The sequence below is a fragment of the Aulonocara stuartgranti genome (assembly GCF_965226115.1).
Source record: "Aulonocara stuartgranti genome assembly, chromosome: 8".
Lineage (NCBI taxonomy): Eukaryota > Metazoa > Chordata > Actinopteri > Cichliformes > Cichlidae > Aulonocara > Aulonocara stuartgranti.
Genome location: NC_138959.1, coordinates 3,940,061 through 3,964,715, shown reverse-complemented (window position 1 = coordinate 3,964,715; position 24,655 = coordinate 3,940,061). Strand labels below are relative to the sequence as shown.

Genomic DNA, 24,655 nt, shown 5'->3' with positions numbered 1-24,655 from the left:
CTATAATGATATTCAGCTAGGTGACGGACACCATCCTCAGTTTCACTTTCTATTTAAACCTCACTTCCAGGCCCATGACAGCTGTTGTGGGATTGGAAGTGTGGACTAGAGATAAGATGGGGAAAGGACATAAAATCAGTAAAGCACTGATTCAGTCTGTTAACAGACTCACAATCTGTCCAACAACCTGTGAGATTGCAGCAACTTCCACCAAAGAGTTTGTGACTATTTTGCCTGTTCATGTTCAGTAACACCATGTCTCTGAGTTCTCTCTATGCACCACCTCACTCATGCAGACTCCCAACATGTGACGTGGTATCTCTTCCCTTTGACTGGGTAAGAATGGATAAATGGCTTCAATCTCATAATGTCATTTACCAATAAACCATTTTCTTTAGTTGGTGAGTCAACATTGGCGAGCCTCCCATGTGGCTTGAACAAAAATGAATATAGATCATTTGGTTTAGCTGCGTGACAAATCCCTCTTAGCCCTATCCAAACACTTAATGTACATTGCCTATATTATGAACACATCTTAGTATTCAATGACTTTGCTAATGATCTAAAAGCATAGTTGCTGACTTGTTTAGCAAAATTTACTGTGAACAAAAACAGTGGAGCCGCTATGATTTACACAGGCCAAAAGAGTTGACCTTTATTTTTGCCACTGTAATGTTATCCAGGTCTGATTCACTGAGGCAGCGGTCTAAATAAAGATGCCCAGACCGACCTTCTCGCCTCCAGCTCATCTGGGGGGATGCTGAATCATTCTCAGGCAAACCAACTGACATAATTGTCTCTAGTATATCCTGGGTCTGCCCTGGGGTCTCCTTTTAGTTAGATATGCCTCAAGGAGGCCTTCTAGTCAGATATGTGAATAACCTCAAATGACTCCTTTTGATGCAAAAAAAGCAGCAGGTCTACTCTAAACCCCTCTTGAGTTGCTGACCTCCTCACCCTGTCTCTGTAATTCTAGATCTCGTTTGGAGGGAGGTCATTTCCACCACTTATATCATTGATCTTAGTCTTTTAGAGACTACTTTCAATTCATGGCAATAGGTGAGAGTGAGTCGACTAGTAAATTTACTTGCAGTGGTCCTAAAGCACCCCCAAAAGGATTCCCCAAGGTTCCACACAGTCAAAAGCCTTCTGCAAGTTTAACAACCACTTGTGGACTTGTTGGCAAAAACTCCCACACGCCTTTGAATTTTCATGAGAGTGTAAAGAATAGATGCTCAACAAAGCCCACGATGTTCTTCCCAAATTATACTTTTGACTTGTGGGCAAACTTTCCAGCACCCTGTACTGATCTGTACTCGATGGACATGTGCTATGTATCCAGGAATAACAGTTATGTTCTTTGTTTGTAGAGGGAGATGGTGTATGCACCCCAGGACTCTCCACCCAACCGCCGCCTGAGCAATCCACCGATGTCTTCCCAGCATTCATCTTCCTCTGCTTCCCCTCCCCAAGGCTCACCCTCCCGTGCTCGTCTACTTTACAGTGGCGGAAGGCCTTCTTCCTATGCCGGGCCACACCACCACACCCACTCCCTGCCTCACCCTCACTCCCAGTCCCACCACTCCTCTCCCCACCAGCAGCCCCAGCTCCACCAGCCCCACCAGCCCCACCACCCCCAGCCGGCCTTCTGCGCCTCCTCCAGTGCCATACTTGAGCGCAGGGACGTGAAGCCCGACGATGAAATGGGGGGATCCCGAAGCATGGTGCTGCTGAGGGGGGATGATCGTGGTGGGGGCGGGATTTACGCAGACCCCTACACTCTGGGTCCAGATCCAAGTCGGCTTAGCCTCGCAGGGGGTCCTCACTCTCCTTTGCCAGCAAGAGCCGACCCATACGGCTCCTTATACCGCCGTGGTGGAGGTGGGGGTGGTGGAGGTGCTGCATCAGTGCGTTCACTCACCTCCTATTCAGCAGCTGCACTACAAGGAGAACTGATGGAAAACAGCGCTCTCTACAGGCCCGGAGGACCTCTTTATAACGATGCCTATGCTGCGTCTCTGTTGGCCATGGGGTTGCGGGTGCCTCCACCCTCCTCCCCACAGAAGATACCTGACATGAGAGATTCCTATGGAGCAACCATGCCCAATCGGGGTTCTCCAGGGAGACAGAGTTTGCGAAGAGACTCTGTGACCTCTTCGGTGTTTGGGGAAAGTCCCAAAGCCCGGGGTCAGGGACCAGGACTGGGTCTCACCTCAGAGCAGCTGTGCCTGTTGGCTGGTGCCGGAGGGGATGGAGGTGGACCTGGAAGCTTCGGCTCACCTCTGCTGGGGAATGAGACAGAAACCAGGTACTTATCATTTTTTATTAATTGCTGGCAATTCATATGTGTATGTGTGGAGGATGTCTACTTTGTTTTCCTATGGTAATGTTAACAGACTTCATGAGTGATTTTGATAATTTTGCCATTAAAACTAGAAATTACTCGCACCTTACCAACAACCAGTTTGTGCTCAGAGCTTGGTGATCTTGCATCTCTTCTAATATGAGAATGTCAGTACTGTTTATCACTGGTAGATGTGCAAATTTATGAATCGCTCCCCAGCTGCTTTATTCTTATGGTAGAGATTAGTGATCCTGAGAAGCTTACATAGAGAAACACGTGAGATGGCAGGTGAATCACAGGCAAAGATGAGGACTTCAGGGATATCTGCTTATGTACAGTTTTAAGCAAGCACACAAGCAAGAAATTAGATATATATGAAGACAAATCGTATACAACAGTTATGACCAATCTTAAGTACTATAAAATTTGTACAGTTTAGCAGAACTGATCAATATTAAAAATATGATTAAAAAAATTATGCTACTATCATAGTTATGTAGTGGTGGCAATGTGTTTTTAAAAAAAATGGATGCAGATATTTAGTTTTGTTCTAAAGCCTCAATTGTGGCATATTGCCCACTGCCATGTTTGTTTGTTTGTTTTGAAGTGATGAGAGTTTGATGGTGATATAATTTTATTTGCTAACATCAGCTAGCTTGGCTAGCAAGCTGCATCTTTAACTGTACGAGTGCAATGCAGAGAGACCTATATCTGCCATTTAGTGATAGTTTATAAACTAATGAAGTACTAGAATTGTATTTACTTCACAAAATGAAAGCACACACTTCTTAAATGTTCTGGTTTAGTGTAGAGCTCCCAGTGACGACACAAGTGTTGCTCAAAGTGGCCACGCCTCTAATTTCAAGTCTTAAAATACAAAAGGGCATGCTAAAACAATGCATCCATATTGCAGCTGTTATAATGTAGCAAACTATACTTAGAGACCAGAACCATTTTTGTAGCATTTAGCACGAGAGTCTGTGGCAAATGATTCACTTTGGAGCCAGCTTCATGTGCCATTGGCATGCGACACTTATTTGCTTTTTCAGTCCTGATAGCTGCTGTTTAAGCAAAAGTAGATTTATTTTTATGTGAGGAGGTAATTTCATTGATTTCATAACACAAAAAACTCAAAAGTAATTACACTTGACTTTACATTTTAAATGAGGACTAAAAACTGAGAAACCTTTTAAGTTATGTTTTATGTAAAATGTGTATGAAACATCTGTTAGCCACCATTTCTGTGCATCTTTGAATCCAGGGAGCGTATGGAGGCGATGGAGAAGCAGATAGCCAGCCTGACCGGGCTGCTGCAGAGAGTACTGAGCAAAGCGCCTGAGGCAGAAAGCCCGTAAGACACACACACACACACACACACACACACACACACACACACACACACACACACACACACACGCAACAAACATGCATAGAAATTCTGTGAAAACACTTCATTTATACACACAAACACAGACACACGTTTGTCTGAAGCGAACAAATCCATTTTGTAGTTGTTACCTAGTGTACGATTTGTTCTTACACTTCTTTTGAACTAATCCAAAGCCCATTTACAGATCCATTCCTTACACACTGCCCTGAAAACTTGGAAATACAGAAAAGTACATGAAGTACGACCTACCCACATCCATAAAAAGTCTGATAAGAATTCAGTTCAGTTGATAATGTGTTAGAAAATATCACATTTACAACATTTGTAGACTGCTGGGAGATTTGCAGCGTGCAGTTTTAGCATTCAGGCTTAAAGTTTTATGTGATCGAAGTTTGTAAGATATTAATGAAGTGGACAGAAACATATTGTTAGTGTGATAAAGGCTTTTTAACAGGCTTTACACGGCAGGCTGTGGCTGAGAGGGAATGTCAGGATGCTTCTTCATCAGAGGGTCAGGGGTTTGAGTCTTGGCTCTTCCTATCAGCATGTTGAAGTGTCCTTGGGGAAAACTTTGAATTCTTCATTCGGGTACTCCCTTTAGGGCTCACCACAGCAGATCTCTATCATCCTCCTCTGCTACACCAAACCTCTGCATGTCCTTCTTCATCACACCCATGAACCTCCTTTCAGGCCTCTTCTCCTCCTGCCTGGCAGCTCCATCTTCAGCGTCCTTTGTCCAATATATTCACTATCCCTCCTCTGCACATGTCCAAACCATCTCAGCCATGGCTCTCTAATTTTGTCTCCAAACTGCTCAACCTGAGCTCACCCTTGACAATCACCTCCACCCACTCCTCCCCGCCTGCACTCTCTTCTTCACCTCTCTTTTGCACTTGCTTTGGATGTTTGACCCCAGCTTTTTAAACCCATCTACCTTCACAACCTCTGATATTTATAGTTTCATTGTTACACCTGTCTCGCTCTCAGTCACACGCATGAATTTATTCTACTTCTACTGATGTTCATTCTTCTTCTCTCCAGAGCATACCTCCACCTCTCCAAGCTTTCTTCCACCTGATAAAAATGTCTGCAAACATCATAGTACACAGAGACTCCTGCATGACCTCATTGATCAGCCTGTCCATCACCACAGCAAACAGCTGATCCCTGATGTAATCCCATCCCCACTTTGAATCCGAGTCGCTTCAACTACACCCCTCACCTTTGTGTTGCTGTCCTCATAAATTTCCTACACCAGCCTGACATACTTCTCTGCCGCTCCTGAAAGTCAGTACCAGTACCAGTACACTTCCCCTCCATTCTTCAGGGGTCTTGTGTTAAACATTCAGGATTAAAAAAAGCCCACTAGAGAGCTCAATACTTCCTAAACTCCAGTCATGCATCAGTCAGTGTTCCCATGACTGATAAAAACAATTTAAGGCAAAGTGGTGTGTGTGCATGCAAAAGTGCAGCACTTTCTAAGTACCAGGCCAAGCTGTGAGAGAAACAGGGAAAGACTTATCATTGCATGTTTTGGTTATGTCGAGTTGTTTGACCAGAGTTTGTGGTGAAGTCAAAAACTTTTGCAAAGATCCAGAGAAAAGCTGTTTGTCACCAACATTAAACACCTCCAAACTGCTGACCTTTTGCCGTGAGCTTCCTCCCTGCTGTAGCAGCCAGCGCACTGCTGATGTGCTGATGAAGTTAATTCAGTTCACCCCGGGGCCACCGATACCCACTCGAGCTCTCTGAGTAGGATCGGGTTGATATTCGATCCAAATGTTGGAGCCGAGCATCCTTAGTTAAGTCCTTTAATTTATCTTTCAGGGATTTTGTATTAACAGATGAGATTGGATGGATATATTTGGTATTACTGGAGCCAGAGACATGCTGACAGATGCTGTTTTTTGGTTGTGTGTTTCTTGGTGTGTGTGTGTGTGTTTCTGGGAGGCATTAGAGACTCAGCAGGATAGCATTTGGAAGCCCCGGGAAGCCTCAGATTTGCTGTACCCCAACATCATTAAAACATAAGACAAATTTAAACACTGTGGGAAAATAGAAGAAGGGCAGGTTACAATCCAAGTACTGTTTATGAAACTGAAGAGAAACTGTTTTTGATTCTGTGTTGTGCACTTTATTGCAATGTCATATTAAAGAAAATGAAGCTGCTGGCTGGAACCTTAAAGGCGAGAAGCCCTACTGATGCTTTTAGTTTGTAGCAGCCAGGATTCCTGTGTCCTGAACCTCCCACATTTCTTTTGAGTCACTATTGTGGGTGTTCATTTCAACATCCAAAAACCAGGGAAACCTTTTAATAAATGCATATATTTAATAAATAACTGCAGGCCTTATCATCTCTGTTGGTTTTCCGCCTTTTTTCTGGTTGTTATGATGTGGAAAAAGCTTTAAAATTCATATGTGTTTTGCTTCAGCTGAGGAAGAAAAAATGTAAATTTATGTTAAACAGCGATCTTCCCACTACGGTAGATCATGTAGGGAATAGTGAAGGAGCGAGGGAAAAAATCCCGACTACAGCAGCACGCACACTACATTCACACATTTTCCACCATATATCAATAGCTTCTCAGTAGCTCAGTCGATAGTGTGTTCTGGCTGTAAGTACTTTAACACTTGCCTCTTCCAGGGAGAAGATTGAGTCAGCCAGTGACTGCTCAGGAACTGACAGTAAGTGCTCACTACCAAAAAAAAAGAAAGAAAAGGAGACAAAGTATTTCCTATCACTGCCTGTCACTGCTTCACACTGCTGCCTGTTTGATAGCCACATAAATTAGCTCTTTTTCCTCACACAGAGCTGCTGCTATTTCATTTTCTCTGCATAATTCTTAAGGAGCCTCATATGTGATTGTAATGGCTGATTCTGCAAGCTTCCTCATACTGTACTGTACTGTACACGCTGGCTTTTGCTGCTCTGTAACTGGTGCCCATGCTTCTTGTTTTAGCTGGACGAACTATAAAAAAGAAAGGTAGCTACTGTATGTGTTCCTGAAGTGTCTGGTACCCCCCGTCTCACCCCTTCCCTGTTTTTATCTGGAGTCCCATGAGTTCCTAGTACATGTATACATGTCATTTTGAAGGATCTGCCTCTCTGACACCTTGTGTCCTTCACTTTCCCCTTTGTTCTATGGAGGGCCTAAACTGCCAAAATTAGAAATGATTAAATAAACAAATAAATAAAACTGGCTTAATAAAATTTAAAATATGTGATATTTCTGTTTTATTTGCATTTGCATAACATGTTTTTTCGCTAGTTCACCTTTTTATTTGCTCTTCATAACCTCAGGAGACTTTTATACCTGACTATCAGTTTACTGATGAATTTAACTCGGACTGCCCATGCCAAGCACATTGAGTAGCTAAGTAATAGCCAGCTGGGTAACTGCCCCCTGTTAGTTTGTATTATACAAAGCAAATGTTAAGTATACAATCATCAGCCACTTTTTTAGGGACAGCTGCTCATTAGGGCAAAATATCAGCCAATCATGTGGCAGGAACTCATTTAGGGATGTACATATGGTCACATGGAACAACCTCCTGAAGTTCAAACTAATCATCAGGCAATTTAAGTGACTTTGAAGGTTGTAAGGTTGTTGGTACCAGACAGGCTCTCTGAGAGAAACTGCAGATGTACTGGGAGTTTCACAAACCCACCTGTAGGACTTACAGAGAATGTCTGAAGAAAGAAAATATCTATTGAGCTGGCAGAATAAGGTGTCTTCTCTCAGAAAATGCTTTGCTGATGGTAGTGGTCATAAGAGAATAGCCAGACTTCTTCAGGTTAATAAGACACTTTAACACACTATAAGTAAGACATGAAGCGCAGTGTCTCTGAATGCACCGTCATGGGAGCCACTTCGCGGTGCCGTAATGGCATAAGGAGGGTTTTCTTAGAAGACTTTGGGCTGCACTCCATCAATCGAATACGTTTCTGTTGTAAATCATAATTTTAACCTCACGCCTAAAATACTATTTATATGATAATCCAGACATATTACTCGTTGCAGTAGCTGACTAACCTTAGCTCGCTTGCTCACTAAGTTGTCACTGGCAGACTTTTGAATTATCTGATGATATGATGATTGGCTCAGAGAATATTTTAATTCCTGTCATCCATTCTACCATCAGACAACAGATGGATCCAAATTCAACCTCACGACACTTTTTCAAATGACAGCTGTGCTCAAATGTTGCATGGAAACAGAGATGAAGAAAGAAGCCAGGGAATACATCTGGAAAATTATAATTAAATGATTCGTAAAACTGTCTATAAAAAAATAAAATGTATATTTAAAAAACAGAATCAAATAGGAAAAACAATATGTGTGTGTGGGTATAACATATCAACTACAATAAAAAAAATTTCTTTAGTGGATTATTCCTTACATTATGCACATTTTTAAACTTGAGCCATTTATTTTTTTTCTTTATTGCATTGTAATTTTGGCAGTTTTGGTCCTCCATAGTTTCCTGTGTTTTTGAGTGAGAAATCGCTGAGTTGCATTAAATTGGACACGACAAACTCTTTGCTTTGTCAAAGTTTTTCCCTTCAGCTTTTCAACTAAGGATGAATTTGCAGGCGATCAAAAGAGTTTGATGTTTGAACGTGTGTGCGTCAGAAAATTAGCTGCTTGTGGGAAACGCGGAAACATCTTTAGAAACATTGATTTCTTCACATAAAGTGTTCAGTTTTAGCCTCCTTTTTTCCTATTAAGGATCTAAAAAGATGATATTTTGCAATTTCAATTCATATCTTATTTCATCGCAAATTACAGATAAGTCTGGATGTTCTGAGTCCCTTGCGACTTGAATTAGACTCTTCTGAAGAGTCGTTTTAGTTGTGAATTTTATATTTTAACTTCTCCCATTCACTCCAGCTGCTCCTTTTTTCTCCTGTCAGATTTTTATCTGCGTGTCTCACTGAATGATAAAAGTTAGTCAGTAATGGTTCGATTTGCTTGAGCTCTTATCTGTGGACTCTGTGCTGGCAGTTAAAAGCTTACAGAAAGATGAAGGCTGTGCTGAATTCTGGTTGACCGGGAGAGCTGCAGCAACTGTGCCCATAATCAGTTATACACAGAACCATTTCCTCACCTGTACAGGTGTCAGCATTGGGGTGTTACAGTCTTCCTCCTTGGTGTGGACAGCTGTAATTAGTTTTAAAAGAAGCCTTGAAATGCAACTCTTACACCCCCTCCTCTGTTACTAACTGACTGTCTTCCAGTTACTTTCCTTTGTCTTGTTCTGCATGATGCGTGTGTCAGAACGTAGCACTCATCGCCATTCAAGAGGATTTTCTCATTTAGAAACACTCACACTTTGTGGCTGTCTGGGAGACGCCTCTATAACGAGACTCTCGGATTAAGTGGAACTGCTGTTTTTCACTCCCGATCCTGTTTGTCCCCGAAGCCTCCCCATGCTGTTTATCACTGTTGAGTCTACATAAGACTGTAATCTCCACCTCTGACCTGCAGCACAGATAGAACTTGTCCTGGATTTCTGTTTTCAAATGTGCAAACATCCAGTATATTCTGTATTCATGCAGTCAACCAGCAGATGTTTCTCAAAATGCAGATTTCATTTGAAGCCTCTGATTTGGTAACAGTACTCTGGGACAATTTTCTATCAGCTCTAAATGTGCTCTAAAGGATCCCAATACAAGGAATGAATGAGTTCCCTGAAATGAATATCACTTTCTGCCGGGCAGCTTTGACACCATCTGCTCCTCTGGCCCTGATGCCTCCTCCACCCTCGGGGCCCAACCAGCCTGTGACGGTGTCCCGCCTGCAGATGCAGCTCCACCTACAAAGCCTGCAGCAGAACACCAACGCCCTGCGCAAACAGCTGTCACAGCTACGCAACATGCAGGTTTGTAAACAGACAATTTTGACTGAAAACTATTTTCAAATATGCAAACTAGCGTGTCACCCACACTTTTCCCCTCCCGTGATGTCATATTTTTTGTCAGCAAGGTTGTGCAAGCTTGGACCAAATATTAATATTAATGCCCCACTGTACAATACATTGAATAGCGTTGATCACCTGCTTCCCTCCTTTGCTCTCTGTTTCACTGTTGGTGGGTCTCCTCGGCTCTGCGCCAGCAGCAGAGGAAAAGCAGATTTTTTAGAAAAGAACTAAAGTGAAACGAGTTCACAAAGATTAGGAGAATAATATACATTTATTTTCATCATTTATTATTATATATTGTTTAAAATGTAGAACTTATAGAATCCTTTAAGAACTACTTTTTGATCCATGTTTCATATTATTGCACTTTATTTAAAAGAGCCTTGTAACCATTGAGTTAAGAGGGTTTTATCTATGTGCGGTAGCCTCAAAGGGGGATATGTAATATGTGCAGCTTGCAGTACTGTTAGAGTTGAGTCCCTCGATTAAGATAAAGGATTACTGGGGAGTTTTCCTCTAACAGAGTAGGAGCTCTTTTTGCAAACAGACCAACACACCAGATGTTGTTTGATCCCTCAGGAGAGTAAGTTTTAACTTCAGTACATTTACCTCATAAACTCACAAATGCAGTTTGAATATTTGGGTACGTGCACTCATCCAATAGTGTGAATGGAAACCAGTTCAAGTTTTAAGCTGTGACTCTGTTTCCCAGCTGGAGAACCAGGACTCGGTGCTCGCCCTGCTGAGACAGACGGAGTCTGAACTGAGCCTCATGATGCTGGATGCCATGCGCACCCAGGAGGACCCGCTTCAGAGACAGCGCCTCCTAGTGGAGGAGGAGAGGCTCAAATACCTAAACCAGGAGGAGCTGCTCATCCAACAGCTGCAGTGAGTTTGAGCTTAAGTAAGAAGCACAGCAAACAGTCAGGTGGTCTCGGTTGGTTCGGTGAGGTGAACGATTCATGATGTTTCCAGTTGTTTACGCAAAGTGTAGACAGTGTTTCCTGGTATGTTTAGTTGAAGTTTCATTATTTCCTGGTTTAAGCTTCACATCAAAATCAAACCAGGAAAAAAAAACTTTTTGCATTCATCTGCTAAACGATGGTGCTGGCAACAAGCACAATTTTGGGACTATTTTGTAAATGTTTTGGAAGCCAGTAGTAGATGAGTAGTAGTACATGAATAAAGTCTTACACTCAGTTTTAAAATTTGCAGGGCATCCACTGTGAATTCAGGTGTGAACAGTTACATTTTCAAAATAAAAGACATTTACAAATTTCTGTCCTTCACAGCGACCTGGAGAAGTCTGTGGAGGAGCTCCAGAGGAACTCGTCGGTGAATCACGGGCTCGTGACGGAGCAGGACGTGGAGCAGAAGAGCAAAGAGCTGAGGATGCTGGGAGAGACACTCACTGAGCTAAAAAGTAAATGCTGTCATGACCAAATCTGTGATGTTTTGTTTGTTCTTTGAATGTTCGACGCTTTAAAATCCTCTCAGTTAACGAGACTAGAGGACATAAACTACATCTGCCATTACTGATCAGGAAGCCCTTCCCTAACCCCTGGAGTGTTTAACTCCTCGACCTTTCACCTTTTGTGTTACGTCTCTGTGTTTCAGTCTTTGATCCCTCGATCCCGTTTGCTTGTTAAGTGATGATGTTTTGACCTCGTTTGCAGATGCAGTCATGTCCTGCGTTGGATGAGGCTCTCATTTCTTTAGTGCGCTGTTTATATTTTATCAACATGAAATGAGACCCTCAGAAGTTTCCAGCTGTCTTTCTGTCCATCTTTCTAGTAGCACTATTCATGTGCAGTGCACCTTTAAGGTATTTTAATCACACGGTGCACACCACAGTCTGGAATCACTCTTAGTGTGGACATTAAGCTTAGCATCAAGACTCATTCATAGAAAGTCATCCAAACCATGGATGAGCATATTAATAACTGTTGTCAGACATTCTCTCAGCTGAAGTTTGATGTTTATTTCGTCTTCCTGCCGTTTGTTGCTGCCCACCAGGAACATTTACCTGTTATTGATAAGTTTAACCCTCATCCTACATCTTCCCTCTGATAATCTGTTTATATTAGCCCGGCCATATCTCTGTAGCTTTATGCCACATAGAAAATTATTATATGTCAAACATGCTATGTTCCAACTTGCACTGAGGAACTGTTGGCACCATTGTCTCGCAGCACAAAAGCTATTTGTTTGAATCTGCTCTCCCGAGCTCTTGTGTGGAGTTTGCATGTTTTCTGTGACTACCTCGCACAGTCCAAAGAGATGTGTGGTAGGTTAATCTGTGATAAACTAATCGTGTGATTAGGCAGAGGATCCATAGTGGGTCCACGACCCTCTAAGGGACACTTTCAATAGGGCATAAAAACCTGGGATTCTCCACCAGTTTCTCTTAGAAGTGAAGAAGCTTCTAAAGAAGTCCAGGTGCTTTTCTTTCCAAGCTCCTTTAGTCATCAGGAATAGAAAATTGCTAAATGAAGATCAGTCTATTTCCTTGTCACCAATCCTCCACACAGCGCTGGTGTTTATTTTTACATCGTTGATTACGTCCATCGTCGTGCTTTACCTTTGAGTTTCTTTTTAGAATGAATTCAGAGCATGCAGTATCATTTTCAGATGTTAATTAGTGACCTACCGTGACTTCCTGCTGACTTCTAACTGCTAATTGTCATAAATCCTCTTTTTCATGAATTTCTGGATATTAAACTGTATTACAACAACTGAGGGAACGTTCATGCTGATCTTTGTATTGGAACTGATTTGGATGCTTTAGTGGAACATCTGTACTGATGACTGGTTAATGAAATTAACCACTTAGTTAAGATAATAGTTTTTTAATTTTACTGCTATATGCAAATGATACCCCACCGCTCCGCTGGTGAGCAGCTCTGTGTCTGTCGGTGCTTTTAACTTTAAACTGCAACAAATTCAAAGGAAAAAGGTTTCAAACACCTGCCAGGCTTAGCTGCACTTTCCAGCACTGTTGCTTCACCTCTGCTGTAGCCCAGCGAGACATTAACACATATCTTTGTTTACAGGATGAGACTGGATTAGCTGAAGTAATCTCCCTCTGAAAGTGGTCCCATACAAATTCATTTTTACACTTATTTGTTTTGCAAAAGGAAAAGTGCTGAGACGTGAATCTAAATGAAGCTGAAACACTTTGTTTTTAAAGCTTCGTATCATCATAATTGCGTCACTGTAATTGCAAATATTTTGTGGCTGAGGGTCCAGAAGCCAGATTTTTAAAATTTATTTTAGTGCCATGAAATACAACAGATAAATTCCCTGTAATATTTATTACTACTGCTAATGTACTTTTCTAGAAAAGCCAGCGTGTGATGGTGTAAACACTCACTAACATGACTTTACAATCAAATGTTTCATACAAACACTGATCATCATGAAATCTCCCCACGTACAGTACTGTAGTTACAGGTCACAGTTCAGGTGCTAACACTGCCAAAATACCGTGTTTGTCTATTTTCATGTTATGCAGACATGCAGATTAATATTTATGAGTCTTATTGTCCTTTAATTAATATTCATGAAGTTCCAGTTGGCCTCTGTTCCTGCTGCTTTGACCTGTGTACTTCTGTCTCTATCCTGAATATTAACAAGCAATTCCAAATCTCTTTGAAGCTCATTGTGTTGTGAGCCTGGATCCTACAAGTTTAACAGTGTCCTCCACTATTTTATATTTAATGTGAACTTAGAAAATGGAAAAATAGTTTTTATTTAGTTGGTTTTATAAGTTCTTAGTAGGACAAGACAGCAAAAGGAAAGGGACTGAAAATAAGGAATTATTTTTTTAAAAGTCATAAAAAGTGTTGCAGGTTAGACCATAAACAGGAAGTTACTGAAAAAGAAAAGAAAATCCAACAACAGGGAAGATGCATACTAAATACACACTAAGCAGAGAAGCAAAATAAGGGGCAGGTGAACCCAATCAGACCTTAATACAAACTCAACTTGGACGTCTACCTCTCCTCCCACCTTTGCACACTGAGGAGATTTTATTTATGATTCAAATGGAAGAATTACTTATGTGTAAACCAGATACTCAGAGTTGATTTAATAAGGGATTGGGATGCTTTCTTCAGTAATACCATAATATGTCTCAGAAGCAGTTCAATTTGATTTCAATTCAGTTTTATTTATACAGCTTTAAATCACAATAACAGTCGCCTCAAGGCACTGTTTATCGTGAGCTACAGATCGGCCAGTAATAGAGAGAAAACTCTGAAAATCAGACAACAGTGACAACATTTATAAAAGATGGAAATCGCTTGGAATCACTCACTAGTTGCAAGTTTTAATTCAATTAAGTTTTAATTCTGTAGCACCAAATCACAACAGTTGCCTCAAGGCGCTTTGTATCGTGAAGTAAAGATCCTACAATGATACAGAGAAAACGATGAGGGGCGGCCGTCTGCCACGACTGATTGGGGTGAGAGGAGGAAAGCATGACAAAGACATGCTGTGGAAGAGAGCCAGAGATTAATGATAACTAATGATTAAATGCAGAGAGGTGTAAAGACACATAATGAGGGGGAAAGTGACTGAAGAGAAACACTCAGTGCATCATGGGAATCCCCCAGCAGCCTACACCTATTGTAGCATTAATAAGGGAGGATTCAGGGTCGCCTGAATACAGGCTTTAGCAAAAAGGAAAGTTTGAAGCCTGATCTTGAAAGTAGAGATAGTGTCTGTCTCCTGAATCTAAACTGGGAGCTGGTTCCACAGAAGAGGGGCCTGAAAACTGAAGGCTCTGCCTCCCATTCTACTTTTAAATCCTATAGGAACAACAACTAACTCTTTATTAGGATGATGCGGTACTATGAGGTGGTAAAGAGGAGATGGGTCCTGATTAAACAATGGGCAGGATTTTAACCTTGATTTAGCAGGAAGCAAAGATCTTTACTCTCATCCAGTAAGATGTGGAGGTTATTTATTTAACTTGTTCTTGGTCATATTTCTTTAAAGTGACCGTTGTAGCAGTCGCATCATCTTCAATTTCCCATGTGCCTCACAGCCTCTAGTTTGTTCTTTATGTTTATGTTTTTATGGAAAAACAAAAACCAATAAATAAAATAATATTTTTTAAAAACAAGGGCGGGAAAAGAACAAAGGAGGGAAGCAAAATTATAGAAAACCACATGAGGAACTAACCTCCAAAATAAAATGGGAAATAAGAGGGACCAAATGAAAACACACAAACATCAGACTCAGATGAAGGGGAACACACTTGGAAGAAGCAAGAAGTGAGAGAACAAAACATAATCAGTAGGCAAGAAAAACAGAACAATGGATAAAACAAAGCTAACATATCTAACACTTTACTTCAACCAACATCCATCCATTCTTCTACCTGCTCATGGGTGGAGAACGACTTTGTCTTTTCTGCATTTCTTTTATTATGAAAAACAGAAGAAGAGTCTGAATCTGAGGCATATACAGCTTGTTACCAACACACACCCAAACAGGACATATAAATACTACAAAGAATGAAACATATGTTAAAAAAAGTTTATGTACAGATAAGAAGACATGGCCAGGACACGCCCCTGAGGCGCCGCCATTTCTGCTGAAATCCAACATCTCAGATGTTACAACAAGCTAACATGTCCTTACTTCTCGTTTAGCTGACCCCCGCTGAGCCCTCCTCATAGGAATCATCTGGATATGACAGGAAAATCCTGGGTGACAGAAACAGCATCCCGTCTTCCCTTTATGTCCCCTTCCCTGTAATCCGCCTCCTCCCGCCGTCCCTGCTCTCCGGCTCTATTTCTTCTCACATCAACATTTCAACATATCTCTCTGACACACAGCTTTCTGTTTTCACTGATGCCTCTGTCCTCCCCACCCTGTGCAGACCAGTTCCCGAGCCTTCAGAGTAAGATGCGCGTGGTGCTGAGGGTGGAGGTGGAGGCTGTGAAGTTCCTGAAAGAGGAGCCTCATCGTCTGGATGCCCTGCTGAAGCGCTGCAACACCATGACAGATGCTCTCAGCACGCTGCGCAGGTACTCGAATTAAAAGTGAAATGAACCCTCGCTCAGTTATTAAAGCAGCTCAAGTATTTTCTGCAAGATTTACATCAAACCACACAGTCAGTCATCATTTTTTAGTAATTTGGTTTAGATAATACAGCTGACGTCAGTCTTATCAGGACCAATCAATTATTTAAATTTTTTTTTTATCATTTGATTATTATAAAAAATAGTTTTTTCTTTATTTACAGATTATAAAAGGACTTAAATAAGGATATTAAACTACAATATATACACAACATGTGATCGAGGTTTTAGGAACGAGCCCAGATAAATCAAAAATCATACTTGATCTCCTCTTCATGGTCATTTTCCCGTTCACCTCTCAATTCTTTTCATCACAGCTGCTCATTTGAGATCTCTCAGTAGAAGTGTCCTTATGCTTCTCCCCCTGTGATGTGTTCTGGATCGGCTCCATCGTCTAAAAACAGCATCTTGATTTCAACTTGATTTTCATTTTTTGGATGGAGCACAGGGATGCAAGTCTGGTGACAGCAAAATGCTCAGAGTTTTTCATTTGCCGTGTCACCGTCACTCCTAGAAGTTCCCCCTCAGACACTTCAGCAAGTTACAGTAGAACAGCTGGCAGTTCCACCTGGGTGGATGAATTTAATGCATTAGACTGTGAATGTTTAACGTTGCTGCAATATGAGCGGGTGGTGTCCTGACCATCTTTGGTTCGCCACATCTGGTTTCAAACATCGAGATGGCAAAAGGCAAAAATGGTCACCTTCTGATGTCAAAAGTACGACTTTATAAACCAAGTGAGAGTGACTACATCCATCGTTTATATACAGTCTATGAGCCAAAAAGAACGATGAGCTCGTGCCACGCCGAGGCGCCTGTCCATCTGTGTGTTCGCGAGAATCTCTACTCCCCCTTTACCTGTACTCAGAATTTAACTAAGCTTGCACAAACTGCTCAAGATTGAGGTTACACTCATTTTAGAGGCAGTAACTGCGATGAGCTGATGCATCTGTTTTATCAGAAGGTCTTTTCCAACCACTAAAAGGGACCTAGTTACATCTTGGTGCCAGATGCCAACACAATATCAGGCAGGTGGTCATTTTGTTTTGCCTGATTGGTATATATTAACATCTACACAGATTTAATAGAAACAAAGGCTTGTGCGGTGCTAATGACTACATAAAAGTTCTGCAATTTTTTTAAATTTAATTTCGTGTTTTATCCAAAACAAAGGTCCAGGATTGAAAAAGGATTTGTTGTAATGTGGAATCAGTGGAATGCAGCTTATATGGGATTCCCAATTATGTGTTTAAGATTAACATTTAAGGAAGTAAAATCAGAATTGATGCATGACTGCGCTGCCAAACGCTGAATAATGCCCGTGAGTCCTGTGTGAACACCGAGAACATCAGAGGAGAGCTGACGGGCGCAGCAGTCTCTCCTTTCCACTGTTGGTATTTCTGATTAATGGTTAAACGTTCTGGTCATCAGACAGCACGCCTCGTTTCTGCTGATATCAAAATGATAACATGTCATATATCGAGGTTTTTGTATTTATTTTTAATTGAAAGAAAAAGTTGAAAGTTAAAAACTGTCTAAGCAGCCGTTCGGGAACTTCAGATTAAGACGTCTGAATCCTGTAAACGGGATTATAAATCTCAGAAAAATGTTGATGCCGGTTTTCTTGGGGAGCTGCAGGACTTTAATGTAAGATCAGTAGGATTAAAATATGTGAGAAACTCCTCTCCGGTACACCAAGTATGGCCAATTATTTCAGCTGTGTCATCTTTCTTCAGTTCCTCATATGCGGTAATTCAATCGTTCATGCGATGAGTAATATATCACTTACCCTCGGTGGTGATCTGCAGTGATGTTTGTTTTAATAATCCTTTATCTAACTAGGTAAAAAAAGTCTCATTCAGACTGAAAATATCATCTTGAAGATGGCAGCAAACATCGTTACATTTATAGACACAAACAAACAGACAAATAAAACTGTCACACAGAACAGATGAACCCGGGATGTGCCGGGCGCAGCTGTGTCGCTTTCAGGTTCCGACGTGGCCACGGGAGCTAATGGCGCCCGCCCCGAACGGTGATGGCACGTCTGGCAGACGTTCCAAAAGCATCTGAGGAGTAGCTCTCAGCAGCAGAGGGAAGGGCAGGAAGATATACACAGAAGTATCATAGGGAAGCCAGTTAATTTCAAAATAAAAGAACCCATTCAGAGTCAGTGCTTTACAATACGCCTGGTTTGATTTGAAGCTTTGTGTAGATGTGACATCATATGACATCCTGATCAAAGCTCCAAGTTTGAACGGGTTCATGTGCAAACAAACTTTCAGAACCATTTTGTTCTTGATCTTTACTTGCACGATTGTCAAAAGGCAGTCAAAACATTTAATAGGAGCTTTGGGTTTAATAAGTTTGCCTGAGCTGACCCAAAGGTGGCACAACCAGGAGCAGTGTGTATTTACTTCAACATTTACAGCTTTGTGAGCCATAAACAGGATCAGACCATAAGGCCTCGTTCTGCTGTAACATCCTGAGACACGTCGAAGGCTTTCTGTCCGACGCAATGAAGGTTCCTCTACAGGTGCTCAGAACAAGATTTCCAGGAGCGATCTAATTAGCAGGAGTGCTGGAGCCAGTGTTTTACAACATAAAGAAATGGTCTGGCCAAACTTAAATCTGGCACCATTTTTGCCTTTTTATGGGTTCAACAGTTCAAGTTTTTGATATTTAAGTTTTTGCAGTCAGTCAGCAACAGTTTGGATCATTTATGATTCATTACCAGAGTTTGTTAAAGTAAACGTAATAAAAGCTGGTTAATCAATGACAATAGACTTCATTGTGTTAGCTGATGACCTTACCGTTATTCTGTTGTCCCCTTTGTTAAAAGACAAGTCACTGAGGGGGTGTGGAAGAGCCCCGAGGACCTCTCCAGCCAACCGCAGAAACGAGCCGATGACCTGAGTCGTACCTCTGATCTCGACATCCTGAACAGTCCTCCTCTCAGCCTCACCGATCTCAGCACCAGCGCCGGCCTGGCCAACTGGATGCCCGTGTCTGCCGGCGACGCGGACACCTCAGGCCCCGAGCAGGACATCCAGCCTACGATGACCTTTAGAAATCGAGTTCTTGATGAGCTGCCAAGCCGGCGTCCTCCTGATAAGTCTGTGTCCGCCGAAGTGCGACTGGTAATGAGCTGCTCATTATGACTGTTTTTCTTCATCTTACTGGTGTGAACAATCTTAATGTGCACGTTGTCAGGATCGGCCAGATGGCAAATATCCATTTACATTTGAAATTGCATCTGAAGGTACTTAAATCCCTCCATGAGACCGTGTTCACACGCCAGCAGTTTGTTTATAATTCCATTTGTCCATGCAGCATTAGAAAACAAACTGCTTCTCTCTGCCTTGGTTATGTGTTTCCAGCTCTGCCTCTTAGTAGTTTGCATGTTAGGGCATATCATTTGTCTATATCTGTATTTATGTCAGGCGGCCGAGCGGGACTGGGAGGAGAAGCGTGCCAGCTTGACCCAGTTCAGCGCCCAGGACATCAATCGCTTGCTGGAAGAGACTCAGGCAGAGCTGATGAAAGCCATCCCCGACCTTGACTTCGCTGCCAGGCACATAAACAAGCCGGCAGTGCCCCCAAAGCCCCAGATCACCATCCCAATAACGTCCGCCGCAGCTACCTCTGCAGCTGGGACCACTGGGACCACAGCCACGACCTCCACCACTACAAACACCACACCCAGCGGGGACCAGCAGCCTGGAAAGGTGCAGCTGGCTGCCCAGAAGCTGAACAGCATGGAGGGGGCTGGTTCGCATCGAGGCTCAGGTCAGTTTGTGTTTCAGATTTAAATCTGAGCTTTCAGCTTTGACTGAAGTGCCTTTGTGCCGTCTTCCTCCCCTCACCCCAACCAGCTGGGGTGAGGGGGGGGGATATTACCTTACAATATAAATAAATAAATGTTAAATAAAGTTATTTAAACAAAATGAAAGTTAAAATACTAAAAATCTGTTTATTTTTAAAGTGGACCTCAACGTGGCCAAGTATCGAACAGAAAAGCCCTCCAAGTCTCCTCCTCCGCCTCCACCTCGCCGAAGCTTCCCCTCCGCTCACGGCCTCACCACAAACCGTACTGGAGAAGTCATCGTCACGTCCAAGAACCTGAAGGTGAGACTCAGTCAGGGTTCAGTATCCAGAACCACATATGAGTCATACCTTGATTGTTTTTTAGATAACAACCACAGAACCAATCACTTGATCATGTTTGAATACATCCATCTATTTCCTGAGCCACTTTTCCAATAAGGGTCGCATGGTGGCTGAAGTCTATCCCAGCTGTCGAGGGGTGAGAGGCGAGGTTCTCCTTGGACCGGTCACCAGTCCATCACAGGGCTAACATGGACACACGTGTGCTTATAGTCATATCTTCTAACTAACATGTTTGAGTCTTCCACTTTACTTACCTGAGCGATCTTTGAGTAATGCAGGTTTCCCCAGATTAGTGCGAGTTAACCAGGCTTTAACAGCTTTAACAGCACTTTCAGGATTATTGCCATGCTGCTACGTCGACAGGTTTTTACCACACAGCTTCAGATTTTGGCAGATCTCTGCAGACTTTGCTGCAGGTTCACAGCAGCATGCTGCCTCTTTCAGCTCACACTATAAATCAAGTTTCTGTATTTGCCCTCTGGTCCACAGTGTTGTTAATGCATATGGATTGTTTTGGTGGGAACTTTTCTACTTGTTTTTTTAGGTATATGCTGTAAATGTCTGCCTTTTCTCAAATCTATTAGAAATAAACGTCTCTATTTTCTTTATACAAACTACCCCCACTAACCAGAGTCGTTTCATCCTGTCACGCTTTCATAACTAAAGCCTCTTGTCAGAAGTGGACTTAAATCTCCGTCTCTACAGTGATACATGTGGCAGCACAAAAAAAACGTAGCTCCCTTTTTGAGCAAGCCAGTCATTTCTGGTGCAAGTGCTCTCCATGGTGGTTCTGTTATATTCTGTTACATACAGTGGATCTCCATCATTGTCTTGTCTTCTTCTCCACATCCCAAACTGGGCGTGTCAGATGGCCGCCCCATCCTGAGCCTGGTTCTGCCAGAGGTCTCATCATGTTAAAAGGGAGTTTTTCCTTCCCACTGTCGCCAAAGCTCTGCTCAAAGGGGATCATATGATTGTTGGGGTTTTCTTTTGTTTTCATTGTAGAGTTTTTACCTTGACAAACTGCAATTTGGTGCTATATAAATAAAATGGAATTTAACTAAATTAAATGAAATTGAATTTGACCTGTTTGCCGTGGCAGGTCAGTCCTTAGAAATGTTGTTGTCTTTATTTTGTCCTTTTGTAGATGGAAGAAGATGGTGACCTGCCAAAAACCCTTGTGAAACTGAGGCGGACCCCCTCCGATGCCCCCCGACCTGCCTCGACCCCTCCCGTGATCGCAGCCTCGGCCGTACAAGATGAAGACGACGAAGAGAAGATTATTGCCGAGCTGGAGGTACATTAGTCTGGATTTTTAAGTGAGAAGTTATTCATCTGATTTGTGTTGCAGATTTCTGTTAATACATGTTGTCTCGGTGTGATAACGTGTCTTTCATAAAACTACAAAGATATTTCAGAGAATGCCTGTAAAAGATTGTAATAAAGGGTACAGCAGCCCAGCAAAGGCCACCCCCACCCCTCCCTGCATCATGGGCAGAAAGGTAAATTAAAAACCTCCAGCTGCCTTCTGTCTCCGCCACACCTGTGGGCTCTGCTTCTGTTTCTGCTCATTCCCCCTTTCTTTGTATTTCCTACTACTGCTGAAGCTTTTGTAGCGACTAATACAAAGAGTCAAAACCTTTTTCAGGGTCACACTGAAATAAGCAGTGGAAACACAGCTGTAAAAAGCCAGCAGACTAAATTGTAGACAGCACTTTAATCTGGTGGTTTTCTGACCTTGGTTTAAAAAAACACCAGCATTTCCCACCATTTATACATTCTGCTTTCATGTAATCAGCCTTATACTGTGAGGTTTCTGTTAGAGGAGAAAAACACACGACGAGGAAAATCTGGTGATTCATCTCAGCGCGCTAGCAGTGACTGAATTTATTTACTGATTATAATTCAATTTAAATACAATAACTGGCTTTACAGGAGCGAGGAAGAGAGAGCACCGTGGGCACCATGCAAAAGTCTTCTTTACATTTTGCATTTTGTTTCTGAGGAGCGAGACTTCCTTATATTTGTTTCGCTTGTACAAGTCGTGCAAACAACGGTGAAGGATGTCATGTGACTGCAGCGTCACAGTGTTTTCTGTCACTGTGCACGCAGTACTGCGAGCCGTGACTGATGGCATTAATCTGTTGTTTGCTGCTATGTGGATAAATGACTGGGGGAGTAACGATGACCTGTTTTAACAGAAAACTAGATAAAGTGTTAAAATCTATTAAAGTTGCCATGTCAACAGCACTGTATGTGAATCAGATTGTTTCAGTTTGTTTGGTGATGCTTAATTACTTTTCTGTGATAATGTAAGCTAATTAAAGTGTATGCTATATTTAAAACATCCTATTTAGTTTTTTTTAGTTTTTTACTCCTATGTGGGATCAACAGACGCTGAAATATATCAAAGATTAAAAGAAATAACTGGATTTTCTGGTGGCGTATATTCGAATTGAAAACGTATGTGTGTTTTCCACATTCATATTTAAAAATCCAGTTGTAGGCAGAAGGCTGAATATAAATTTAAGGTGGCTGAACTTTTCTTCTCTTTCTAACCCTGTTAATGTGTCCTCTCCTCTGCTGACTTTCAGTCTTGCATATTGTGATGTTTGTTTATAAAATGTGCATTAAGTCTCTGTAACCGCTGCAGCACCTCCTTGTAGCTGACGGCGTGATGCGATGTGCAGTGAGTCAGCACGGATCGAAGCAGATCATGCATTTAGTTTAGAGTGCTCTTTATGACAGCTCTGCTGGCACGTTGAGCCGAGAAAAGAGGTCTTGTTTTTGTTGGAATTATCGCACAACGCCACTAAGCAGGTAGCTGTCAAAATAAAGGGACGGTGAGACGAGGAGGGAGGGCGAGGGAGGGGATTTCAGGTTCAGAGCTGCAGACAGAAACGTTTCTCTGAAAGAATCTATTTTCTCACATGCAGGTGCTTTAAATTCAGATCCCGCTTTTGTTTGCTGAAGGCGTTTCAAGCAGCGTGGCATCTTTAAAGTTCCTGCCAACAGTGATTAAAGTCAGCAGAAATAAATTGTCTCTTTCTAATACTGGTCATTAAATCTGTGCTTTCCTGTGGTAGAATATTTTTACTGAAATTTGGTCCAGAGAGACGCAAAAAAGGTTAAAGGTTAAAACTCAAGAATGGTGAACACCGGCACCTAGATCCTCTGTGTACAGCTGCTCTCTACAGACGTGTAGACATTATGCAATCATTCGTCACAGCGCAGCACTGTAATAGATGTAAATCCAGTCATCAATGAAGATTTTTTTGTCACTTTTTAACAATTTAAGCTCAGTCAGAATCATTTTATTCAAAAGATGTCCTTCCACAGTACATTGATTCACCACCCTTCACTGCACATGCACGGAAAAGAGCGAACGTCAGTGACAGCAGATGTAATTTTAATGAAGACGTAAGGATGCAAGGCTAAAGGAGCTTAAACAGGAAGCTCTGCATGAGATGGGCATCAGCTGATGCAGCCTGGCACAGAAAACAACTGATCTGAAGTATTTTTTACAAAAGTCTGGTATACAGATCTTAAAAGTGTATGAAGACCTACTTTATTAAGTACATTGTTCTAGTGTGCAGTTTGTTCCATATTTCTGTGATAACATCACAAAGTTGCTGCAGATTTGATGATGTCAATCTCTCGTTTCACCACATCCCAAAGACTGGATTAAAATCTGGTGACAGTGGAGGTCATTTGAGTTCAGTGAGCTCGTTTTCATGCTCCAGGAACCAGTTTGTTGACGTGCAGCTGGATGGATCCATGTTTTTATGTTGTTTACATCAAATTGTCACTCAACCATCTGATTGTTACAGCAGAAGTCGCCTCAGACGAGGAAACATTTTTCTAAATCTTCTTTTGCCCAATTTGAGTGAGAAAATATGAAATGTAGCCTCAGTCTCAAGACGTTAGCTGACAGTAGAGGCGTCTGGTCTTCTGCTGCTGTGCCCAGGCTGCTTCAAGGTTCAATATTTGTGTGCTCAACGATGCTCCTCTGCATACTTTGGTGGTCAGCTGAGTAGCTATTAGCTTACTGCTATCGTCTTAAAGCAGTTTGGTCCTCTGACGTGAAAACCACATTGCTTCTCTTTTTCTGACCAGTCTCCGTAAACACTAGAGATGGTTTTTAGGGAAAATCTCAGCAGATCACCAGTTTCTGAAATACTCAGAATAGCCCAGCTGGTACAAACAGTCATGTTACATTAAAAGTCCCTTAAATCTAATTTCCTTGTCGTTCTTGAACATGTCCATGTGCTTAAATCGGTACGCTAACAGATATTTGTGTCAATGAACAGTTGAACAGGTGTGTCTAATAAAGTGGCCGGTGGCTGCATACAGCATCACTATAAACTGTAGTAGCATTGTGGAGTGAATGGTTCTGATCGTACAAGTATTTGAGATTCCAATCAGGACAAGACAAAAGTAGACACTGATTTTAGGACTCACATATCTTAAATATCCATAAGATATGTTCAGCATCTGTTGCCATGGTGATCTAGTGAGGTAAAAGACTTAATGATAGCTGCACTGGTGGAACAATACTGTGATGTTGGGATATCGGATTGTGCAGAAAAAAAGACCCATTAATGAAGCTATTCAAAAACAACAAATATAATCTACAACACATGGCCAAAAAAATAAGTACACTTTCAGCATGTGCTGTGTTTTCATTTGGAGGGCTTGCAGATCACAGTCACGAATCATTACAGTACAGAGAGGCTG

General features: G+C 42.0%; 1 protein-coding gene across 4 annotated transcripts in view; it reads left to right on the top strand.

The window, feature by feature from the left end:
• Window positions 1-24,655, top strand: part of LOC309712267 (SRC kinase signaling inhibitor 1-like) — a 144,656-nt gene that overhangs the window by 108,878 nt on the left and 11,123 nt on the right. Inside the window, exons 7-19 of one of the 4 annotated variants that reach the window (XM_082542928.1) lie at window positions 1,371-2,308; window positions 3,606-3,695; window positions 6,379-6,419; window positions 6,695-6,718; window positions 9,457-9,617; window positions 10,369-10,544; window positions 10,949-11,079; window positions 15,547-15,694; window positions 18,591-18,888; window positions 19,192-19,537; window positions 19,734-19,876; window positions 21,066-21,215; window positions 21,328-21,420. In XM_082542928.1, coding sequence (XP_082399054.1) covers window positions 1,371-2,308; window positions 3,606-3,695; window positions 6,379-6,419; window positions 6,695-6,718; window positions 9,457-9,617; window positions 10,369-10,544; window positions 10,949-11,079; window positions 15,547-15,694; window positions 18,591-18,888; window positions 19,192-19,537; window positions 19,734-19,876; window positions 21,066-21,215; window positions 21,328-21,420 — 2,739 coding nt within the window. The remainder of the gene's footprint in view (window positions 1-1,370; window positions 2,309-3,605; window positions 3,696-6,378; window positions 6,420-6,694; window positions 6,719-9,456; window positions 9,618-10,368; window positions 10,545-10,948; window positions 11,080-15,546; window positions 15,695-18,590; window positions 18,889-19,191; window positions 19,538-19,733; window positions 19,877-21,065; window positions 21,216-21,327; window positions 21,421-24,655) is intronic. The other 3 variants (XM_082542929.1, XM_082542930.1, XM_082542931.1) reach the window with 3 other exon arrangements.